This window comes from Miniopterus schreibersii (assembly GCF_964146895.1).
Source record: "Miniopterus schreibersii genome assembly, chromosome: 18".
Lineage (NCBI taxonomy): Eukaryota > Metazoa > Chordata > Mammalia > Chiroptera > Miniopteridae > Miniopterus > Miniopterus schreibersii.
This window is the reverse complement of record NC_138121.1, coordinates 7982357-7992632: the sequence shown is the minus strand read 5'-3', so window position 1 is coordinate 7992632 and position 10276 is coordinate 7982357. Positions and strand designations below refer to the sequence as shown.

The following is a 10276-nucleotide window of genomic DNA, read 5'->3' as shown; positions in this document are numbered from 1 at the left end:
CCACCCCTGTGCCCCCATTGGCCGAAGCCCCTGCTCCGCAGGAGAGGGGGGGCGAGGGGGCGGGACCGAGTGACGTCAGGGTAAGATGGCGGCCTCGGCGGTGCTGGCCCTACGCTTGCGGAGCGGGCTCCGGCTCGGCGCGCGGGGCTTATGCGCGAGGGTGGTGTCGCCTCCCCCCGGGTCCTCAGACCAGGTGAGCAGAACCGTGGTGGGCTCCCGGTGCGGAGCCCCTTCCTGGAGTTCTGGGGGGAGTTCTGGGGCCGCCGCCCGAGGGTTCTGGGACGCAGCACCTCAGGGTGCTGAATGGAACGCCCCCCGCGTTTCGGGGCTTTTCCCAGCCTCCGGGGGTGGCCAACACTTGCTCCCCAGGGCTAGCTGCTGGGAACTTAAGTACGTTCCCTGGACTCCACTTCCTTTGGACACCACGTGGGTGCTGGGGGAGGAGGGTCACCTGTTCCTCACCTCAGTGACCTCTCAGGTAATAACTTGAGGAGAAGGGACTCGGGACACTGGGATCCCAGCCTGGCCTTCGGGGTAATTTCCCCGCGGTAGTGGTGTTAGTGAAGTAGATGTTTGGACTTTTGATTTGCCCTGCCTCGATATTGACAGAACCAGCCTTTCTGACCTCCAGGTCCATCACTTCCGTGCCCTACTTCCCCAATCCCCAGACAAGCGATTGCGCCTCCCACTCCCCCCCACCCCCACCCCCACCCCCACCCCCGCTAGCAGTCTCTTTCCCTCTATATCCTGAGCCCCAGACATCGGGATGCCTTAACTCCCCGTTCTATCCCCTCGTGTGCCCTCCATTGGCTTGCTCCTGGCATCCCAGTGTTCAGCCAGGCTCCCTAATCTCATTTCCCTGCCCTGCTTTTCTGGGCTCCAGGTTCTCCAGTCCTTTGCCTTCAGGCTCCTGGGCACCTGGCCTATCAGCTTTTGAATCCTTGGGATCCTGGTGCTGGACAGTATTTCTTGACCCCTCTGAGAGACCCAGTTAATCTCCTGGCTGCCCCTCCAGGGACTCAACCTCACAGGCTATGTGGGTGTCTGCTTCCTGGCTCCCAACCTTCACTCAACCGACCAGGCTGTGGGAACCATCCTGACTTCTCTTTCTTCCTACTTGGCTAACCTGTCCCTTCTCAATTGTAGGCCAAGGAGATTGGGAGCCACCCCAGCACTAAGGCCCAGGCCCAGGGGTCACAGCAACAGCGGGGCAAGGAGGGTCCCAGCTATGCGAAAAAAGTCGCACTCTGGCTTGCTGGGCTGCTTGGGGCCGGTGGGACCGTGAGTGTCGTCTATATCTTCGGTGAGGGACATATTCCTGTCCTGAAGTTTTGTTCTGTTGGCTCTTTATTCTCCCGCAGAACCTTCCCATCTTTACCCTAAGGGCTTTACCCACCATCATTCCCTGGTTTCTCCCACAATAGGACAGCCAACTAGACCTTCTGCCTTGGAAAGGAGGAAATCTCCTTTTTTTCCCCTTCTAATCCCCTGTGCTCAAGATGCCACTGTTTCTAGTTGGTTTCTGCACTAGGCTACAGGGAATCAATTGGAAGAGGGAAAGATGGGGAAGGATAGGCCTGGACCAGCCTCTTAAGCTGCCTCTTTCCTCTCCACCCAAAATTTCAGCCTCCCCTAGTCCCTTTATCCCTCAGAGACTCAGGACACCCTGCCCCATTCCTTCTTCTCAGAGACCCAGGGATCCATTACAAAGCCCCAGTCCCCTTCCCTGGCCCCTCCTCTCAATCTTAGGAGACCATGTTTCAAGCCCTCTTCCCTGACACCCAAGAGTCCAGGCCCCCTGCTTGCTTCCTCCCTCAAGGCCCAGGAGACAGGGTTCCCATTCCTCTTATTCATCCCTGTCTTCCTTTCAGGAAACAACTCTGTGGATGAAACTGGTGCCAAGGTGAGGGGGAAAGAGACCCAGAGTCTTGCCAGGGGTCCTGTCCTGTGGGTGCTCTCCCCTTTGGTCTGTTCAGGCTCATTTCTGGTCTGGGGTGAGTCTCTCCCTCCCAGGCACCTTTGCCTACTCCTTCCAGGGCCCTGGAGATTCCTTTTCTGGGTGTGATGGGGTTTTGCCTCTGCCATCCCAAACCCTGTTTTTCTCTCTACCTCATAGATTCCTGATGAATTCGACAATGGTGAGTAAACAAGCACAAATTCTGGGGTCCTCTGACCCTCCCTACTCTTCCATTTGCAGGGATGTTGCCCTGCCCATATGGTGCCCCTGGCCCCTCCTCCTCCTACTGGGGGATAGGGGAGTCAGCAGCTGGGTGGCTTTCAGGCGAGGGATGTTACAAAGCCCTAGTCCCCTTCCCTGGCCCCTCAACCCAGGAGCAGATGGTCAGGGACAGGTGGGGGAGGGGAGTCTGGGGTGGGAGTGCTTGGGGAGAAGGCACTATTGGCAGACACACATGGCTTCCTGTGCCTTAGATCTAAGCATATGCGGCCCCTAACTCCCTCCTCTTTATGACAGCCTCTTTTTTCCCCCTCAAGCCCCTACCACATCCAACTCCTCATTTCCAAAACAATGCCTCCTCCCGCCCTCCTGCTTTTAGTTAACCAGCTTTTGGTGGAGTTTTTCTGACAAATTGGATAGTAGAGAGTCACACCTGGCCCTTCTTAAAGAGCCAGGAGAAAAATAAAATTAGTAGGTCCAGAAAGCCACCTGTTTGTGCTGGGGAAATTTGCAAACTGGCATGTTGATACATTGTTTTAAACTGGGCAGGAACAGAATCCTACTGGTTTAAACAGATCAATATACTGATTTTAACTGGTTAGGTAAACAAGCAGGATTAAGCTATGTGTTTACTAGCTTAACTGGTTTCAGTGTTTTGGTTTTTAAAACTAAAAATACTGCGTTGAAGTAGGCAATTATGTAAGTTTTCTGCCTTAAACTGGATTCAGTACATTCAGTTAAACCAGGATTTTTCAGTCTTGGCCCTGTTGATACTTTGGACCAGATAATTCTTTGTTGTGGGAGGTGTCCTGTCCATTGTAGGATGTTTAGCAGCATCCTGGGCCCCAACATACTAGATGCCAGTATTCTGACAATAAAAAAAATGTCTCCAGACATTGCCAAATTTCCTGGGAAGAGTGGGAGACAAAATTGTTCCTAGTTGAGAACAACGACTTAAAGTACATAACATGTGTGCATATATCTGTCATTTTTCGTTTGTTTGTTTTTGTTAATCCTTACCTGAGGATATTTTCTTCATTGCTTTTCAGAGAGAGTAGGAGGGAAAGAGGGAGGTGGGAAGAGAGAGAGAAACATCAGTGTGAGAGAGACACATTGACTGGTTGCCTCCTGCACGCACCCCAACCGGGCACGGGGAGCGAGCCTACAACACAGGTATGTGCCGCTGACCAGGAATCAAACCCCAGACCCTTCGGTGCACAGGCCGACTCTCTAGCCGCTGAGCCACACTGGCCAGGGCATGTCCATTGTTTTTTAACTAGGCTCAGCATACTGGCTTAAAGGAGACAGATCTGGAAGCCTAGTGGTTCCAAATGCACTAAATATAGTGGCATCAAGTCAACAGAGTTATAAGTGGGCTTTAAGTGGGCAGATGTATAAACATTCTATTTTATACCTGGGGTGGGGTGTGGATAGAAGTATTTATGTTAAAACTGGGCAGATGAATAAATATATTTGTTCCTGTCTGGTGGTTATGTCATTGCGTTTCTACCTTTGGACTTAGAAATGAGCTGGTTCAAACCAGGTGGGTATGTAGACCTATTTGTATCTGGTAGATAAGTAAAGCCCTGGTTTGTCCAGGGGTTAAACAGTGGCTTATCTTGGAATCCCTTTGTGCTCTGGTGTTCTAGATCCAATTCTGGTACAGCAGTTGCGCCGGACATACAAATATTTCAAAGATTATAGACAGGTGAGCAGGAGCCCTGGGCCCAGTCCCTATCCCTTCATTCCCCAGCCACCTGTTCCTTGTCTGAATGCCCCCATTCTGTCCCTGTACCACAGATGATCATCGAGCCCACCAGCCCCTGCCTTCTCCCAGACCCTCTGCGAGAGCCGTACTACCAGCCACCCTACACACTGGTCTTGGAGCTCACTGGTGTCCTCTTACACCCTGAGTGGTCGGTGTGTCCTGGGGAAGGCAACGGGTTGGGGACACTGGATAGACCTGGGTGGCCAGATCATGATGATGTGGTTAGGAGCATAAACTCTGGAGCCAGTCTGGGGTTTAGCCCAAGCGCTGCTGTGTAATCTTGGGGAGGAGGTATCATCCTCATTGCCTCTTTCCTCAACTGTGATACTCCCCACCTCTTAGCTTGTAAGTGTGCCTTGGCATACAGTAAGTGCTATAGAAGAGCCAGTTGTTATTCTGGGACCCAGACCCTCCATACTCCCATAGTCACAGCCATGTACTTCTGAACCCCCCTGCACCTTAAAGACGGAAGAGCATGCTGGTTCTGGGAACCCCTAAGGCTGGGTCTTTGTTCTCTTGGGGACTCTGGAGACCTCTGGGTCTTAGTATTCACTGTTCTCATTGCCTCCACAGTTGGCCACTGGCTGGAGATTTAAGAAACGTCCAGGCATTGAGACCTTATTCCAGCAGCTTGCCCCTTTGTATGAAATCGTCATCTTTACATCAGAGACTGGCATGGTGAGGCCCTGTTGTAGGGGAGGGGTGGTCGACATGGGGAGGTACGAGAGAGCTGCAGGGCTGTGGCTCAGTCGGACCTTGTTCCCCCTCCATTGTACTCCAGACTGCGTTCCCACTCATCGACAGTGTGGATCCCCACGGCTTCATCTCCTACCGCCTCTTCCGGGACGCCACCCGATACATGGATGGGCACCATGTGAAGGTGCCATGTGGGGGCCATGGGTGGATCTCTGGGGTTGGGGGGACTGGCACTTCCTGAGGGAAAGAGGACCCAGCTCTGACCTTAGTGTCAGTCCTGCTTCTGGGTGTGCTCCAATTCTGATTCTGGCTGGACACCAGCTCGCCCCCAGTCTGGACTGGGCCTCTGGGCTCTTCTCCCTTCCTCAGAATCTGTCAATGGGAGTGGGGGGAAATAGGGGTCTCCCCAAAGAGAGGCAAGGGGTAGGGACATGAGGTTTGGAAGCTGGTTTTGTTTCTGTGTCTGGAACTGAGTCTTTGGGACTGTAATTATAGTATCTTATCTGAGACCGTGTTGGGTTTGTTTGACCTGGGGTCTGTTGCTGTCACCAGCAATACATCCACGGGTCCAGGAGTTCTGTGAATGGGTCTCTTTGTGGGTCTGGGCCCAAGTTCCCATATGTTTAGATGTCTTTTAGGTTTCTCACTGTATGTTGGTGGGTTTACATAGTTCTTCAAGGTTCAGAAGGATGTGAGCTGCGATTAAGGGTTTTGAAGGGTCTTTGTCTGGGTACCTGTCTTTCAGTGAGTCCCTGTGTGGCTATAGATCTGTCTGCACCTCTGTCTGGGTGAGAGGTTCACAAACTTTCAACATGTCACAGCCACTTGGGGCAGTGGTTGAACACACAAGTGTCTGGCTCCCTCCCCAGGGAACCTCCAAATCAACCTGTCTATGCACTGGGCCCTGGGTCCAGGAATTTGTGTCACTAGCTCCCTGGGGGATTTGATGCCATCACCCCAGCCTGGTCTTTGGGAGGGCTTCTTCATGGTGATCCCAGTGTGCAATGGTGTGTGTGTGTCTGTCTGTCTGTCTCTGTCTCTCCCTCTCCCTCTCCCTCTCCTTCTCCCTCTCCCTCTGGGTTCCTGGTTGGGAGGGAAGGGGCATAGGCTTTAACCTAACTAATCACCCACTTCTAGGACATTTCCTGTCTGAACCGGGACCCAGCCCGTGTAGTGGTTGTGGACTGCAAGAAGGAAGCCTTCCGCCTACAGCCCTACAATGGTGTCGCACTGAGGCCCTGGGATGGCAACTCCGATGACCGGGTCTTGTTGGACCTATCTGCCTTCCTCAAGAGTGAGGCTGACCCCTGACCTGGCCTCTGACCCTAGAGCCTTTGACCCTCAAGGGGAATGTTAGCCACTTGATTCTGGCTTGTTTTTGCTGGGTACTATACTTGAGATGTAGGAGGTCCACAAGCATCTTGCAATCTTGGGAAGCTTCTTAGAATGTTTGGGGTGCTCCTCAGGAATGTTTAGGGGAGCCCTTTTAAAGTGTTGAGAAGCGTTCCAGATAGCACTGGTCCCCTCTTTAGTATCTGATCTTTACCCTTATGGGCCTGCCTGCCTCAGGCCTTCAGCCTGTCTGACCCCTACCTGCTGTGCCCCCAGCCATCGCATTGAATGGTGTGGAGGATGTGCGGACCGTGCTGGAGCACTATGCCCTGGAGGATGACCCGCTGGAGGCTTTCAAACAGCGGCAAAGCCGGCTAGAGCAGGTGGGTACGCAGATCCCCAGCCTAGGTTGGGAACATCACAGCAGTTCCCCAGGCTCCTGAAGGTGGAGCCCTGGAGCAGTCTGGCTCTGCTGTGGGCTATGTGACCTTGAGCAAATACCTTCTCTTCCATACCACATGTCTTGTAGGGCCCTTGTAATGACGGGCAAATTGATTCTGCACCTGCTCTGAGAAAAGGAGGCAGGAAACACCAAGCATTTGAGATAGATCTGGGAGAGGGGTTGTCCTTGATCATCTTGAGGTGGTCTGCGGACCCCAGTTTTTTGTGGACCATGAGTTGGATCAGGTCTGGGAAGGGGATCCATGGGCACTTGGCCCAAGGGTCTGGAGAAGGAATTCTGGTGGTCTAATGTAATCCTGGTGACTTGGAAGTAGGGCTAAGAGTATGGATTGAGTCTAGGAAAGAGATTCCGTGGGATCTGAGCTGAGGTTGGCTAGATTCTGGGTTGGGTCCTTGGAGTAGGGCCGGAGTACCTGGGAGATTTGGGCCTGGGATCCTGCAGCATCCACACAGAGGTCATAGGGGTCAGGACTAGTTACTGGGGGCCCAGGGAGCAGAACAGTGTAGTCTGGTAAAGGGCTTAGAGTCTCACCAGCATCCACGTTAGGGTAAATAGTTTCCCAGGGTTGAGGAGATGAACCCCCAGGGACCTGGGGAAGGGGATCATGAGTACTGGGATTTGAGTCTGGGCTCCTGTGGCTCAGAGCTGGCTCCTGCCAGTGTCTGGGCTGGGTTCTTGGGGTCTGGGCTGGTGGGTTAGGGGTTTGGGGAAAGGGATCTGGGCTGGGCAGAGGTTTAAGGAAGGTTGCTCCTGGGCTGAGGGCTGGGGACCAGGGAGTCTGGGAGAAGGCTCTGCTCACCCTGGCTGACTTTCCCCCTCCTCCATCTGTGCCCTGACCCCAGGAGGAGCAGCAGCGCCTGGCCGAGCTCTCCAAGTCCAGCAAGCAGAACCTCTTCTTCAGCTCTCTCACCAGCCGCTTGTGGCCTCGCTCCAAACAGCCCTGACTTCTGGGCCCTCCTCAAACTCAGTGCTTGGGTCCCGGATCTCAGGCAGCAGTGCTCCCAGACCACGGCTTGGACAGCCATATGTCCAATAAAGTCCATCCCAGATGCCATACTCCTGTGTCCGGAGAGTCTCCAGATGGGGCCATCGGGGTGAGGTCTGAGTGGCTGATCAGCTGCCAAGCACAAAGTGGGTGCTTTGGTAGATCAGGGCTGGTTTCTAACCCAGGCCTGGGAATCTGAAAACCTGGGCCCCTGCTCTGGCTAAGTTTTCCCATGTACTGTGTGATCTGCAAAAAGTGTATCTCCCTTTCTGGCCACAAATTCCCCATCTTTGGAAAAAAGAAGCGAGGGCTGCCCTGGGGGGTTAAAGACAGGTAGCTGCTAGGCTGCTGTGTAAATGTGTGAAGCATGGGCTCAGTGGACTCTGGTGGGCAAAGATGGCCCCATCTCAAGAGAGCAGCTGCTGCTCAGCTCTGCTGGCTGTAGCCCCATGGAAAGGTGGGTATAGAGTTGATTGATCTTCGGATTTTCGGTGGAAGCCAAAAATTGGGATTTTTATATTAAATCTCCAGCACTTAAATGTTTGGCTTCTAATTAAAAGAGGCAGACTATAGCAGCACTCTCAGTGGAACTTTATGCATGTTTATACTGTTCTGTGTTTGCACTGTCCAGTGGCCACGAGGGGAGGGAGCTATTGAGTACTTGAAATGTAGCCAGGGTAACTGAGGAGTGGAATTTTAAATTTTGTTTTATTTTAATTTAAATTTTAAAAGCTACATGTGGCTCCTGGGTCCTGCATTGGACAGCACTTACTATTTAAGAGTATGAATTCCAGACTGTCTAAGTTCAAATCCAGGCTCTACCACTACCTGACTGTGATGTTGGGCAAGTTACTTCACCTCTCATTGCCTCAGTTTCCACATTTATAAAAGAATAATAATAGCACCTACCCCCCACTAGGCTTGAGGGCTGAGGGAGACACTCTGTAGGCTCTCAGATGGTAGCTGTGTGAACTTTGGGCAAGGCACCTTTCTGCCTCAGTTTCCTCAGCTGTAAAATGGAGGTGACGACAGTACCTATCTTAGTAGAGTGGGTAGGTGGGTTAAATGGGACAGTTCCTATTCAAGCTATATGTATACTCACATGGGCTTGTTACCAGGCCATACTGGTTATTCACAGATTGAAATAACCTGTACATTTTGTTGGCCCCTCCTGCTGCTGTCCCACCCTCTCCTCCAGGCAGCATTTAGTGCTAGTACCAGTTAAATATTTTAGAGAGACCTTCTCTGGTGGTGGTTATAATTGTATTTGTAGACCAGGTTGAACTTCTGAACTCTAGGTTTTTTAAAAGGCGCACAGATGTCCATAAAGAAAGAAGATATGCACCCTCCAACTCCAGGGTGTACTGTCTATAATGTAGGGAATGATTTCTTGATGTCCCTAGGACTCCCTAGCTTGAGGACCTCCACAGGATTGAGGAAGTGGCCTGCAGTTGTTCCCCTCCCCCCCATATCTTTGAGAATTGGAGACTTTTAACCAAAAGATGGAGACTGAAGCTTATGTGTTTGTGCAATGTGATTCTGGGAAGAGTGAGTCGTAGATGGAAGGAGAGCCACCACAAGTGTGTGCTTGCCTACCACATGGTTGACACAGTCCCAGGAACCTGAGGAGCCTTTTGAAATGTAACTGGGATCTGTCTGCTCACAGGGCATGAAAGAAGGAAGTGTGTTTGCCCATTGGCCTCTGTCCCCCAGTGGTCAAAAGTGGCCCCTGGAGATTAAGGCTCTGGCACTCTGGGTGGCGCATGTTTCAGTGCCCAGTGGGTGCCCCCAGGCCTCTCCCCCAACCTTGGTGCTGGCTCAGGGATGGTGCTTTCAGGCCACACCTGCTCGAGGCTGGAGGGCAAGAGGGGAGGATAAAGTTGGACTTGTGCACAGGTGGCCTCTGAGACCCTGCTTATGGTACATGGCCTAGAATGTTTTCCTGAAACGCTCTAGGGCTGCATCATGGCATCATCCAAAGGGCAGGATTGGGCCAGTGTGAAGACATACCCCAACAGGGTCTGAATCCCCATGTCACACATCATTCACAAGCCCTGTGATCCTGGACAAGGTCTCAGGCTTCTCAGTTTTTTCTCATAAGAGATTAATAATGCCTCCCTTAGTCATTCACTGTTTCCTAAGCACCCACTGCCAGGCCCTGTTCTAGGGGCTAGAGTGCATTGATGAACAAATTAGAAAAACTGACCTGGTGGAGCTGATAATCTCATGGAGAAGACAGACAATGGTTAGCTATTGGGGTAATAAATGCATAAAGAAAAATAGCCCTGGCTGGTATGGTTCAGTGTCATCTTGTGCACCGAAGGGTTACTGGTTCAGTTCCCCATCAGGGCACATGCCCAAGTTTCAGGCTTAATCCCTGGTAGGGGGCATGCAGGAGGCAGCCAACTGATGTTTCTCTCATCAATGTTTCCCTTCTCTAAAAAGTAATTAAAAATTATTCTTAAAAAAGAAGAAAAAAGTATGGTATGGTAAGGAGATGGAGTGGGTTGGGGACTTGGGGTGCTGTTTTAGATGGGATGGAACAGTCAGGAAAGGACTTGGGATGATGTATTTGAGATAAGACCAAAATGAAATGAGGAAAGCCGTGGGGATATCTGAGTGTGCCGGGTATGGTGGCCACCTTGGAGCACTTGATAGTCTCTGCCATGGATGTTACCCCCGCCCCCCAGACCCTATGGCTTACTCCCCTCCTTTAGGTCTTTGCTCACATGTCGCCTCAGCATGGCATTCTGTGGGCGCATAAGGAAAAGTCCTGAATAGCTAAAAAGACGCTTAGAAATCCCTTAAAGTACTTCACACAGAGACATGAGAGGATTCACGTGAAACACTTATACC

General features: G+C 51.9%; 1 protein-coding gene across 1 annotated transcript; it reads left to right on the top strand.

The window, feature by feature from the left end:
- The first annotated feature begins 48 nt into the window (after positions 1–48).
- TIMM50 (translocase of inner mitochondrial membrane 50) lies at positions 49–7992 on the top strand. Its single transcript, XM_081118512.1, has 11 exons — positions 49–193; positions 1147–1303; positions 1872–1903; positions 2117–2138; positions 3826–3884; positions 3977–4096; positions 4518–4622; positions 4726–4824; positions 5778–5934; positions 6249–6355; positions 7278–7992. Exons 1-11 carry the CDS (start codon positions 86–88, stop codon positions 7377–7379), a joined length of 1068 nt encoding a protein of 355 aa, XP_080974638.1. The 5' UTR covers positions 49–85; the 3' UTR covers positions 7380–7992.
- Positions 7993–10276: the final 2284 nt, after the last annotated feature.

Bases quoted from the DNA above. Each gene is read 5' to 3' on its own strand.
- TIMM50 (XM_081118512.1), top strand. From the start codon at position 86: ATGGCGGCCTCGGCGGTGCTGGCCCTACGCTTGCGGAGCGGGCTCCGG. The intron at 194-1,146 runs GTGAGCAGAACC...TCTCAATTGTAG, and splicing joins CCCCCGGGTCCTCAGACCAG to GCCAAGGAGATTGGGAGCCA. The intron at 5,935-6,248 runs GTGAGGCTGACC...CTGTGCCCCCAG, and splicing joins CCTATCTGCCTTCCTCAAGA to CCATCGCATTGAATGGTGTG.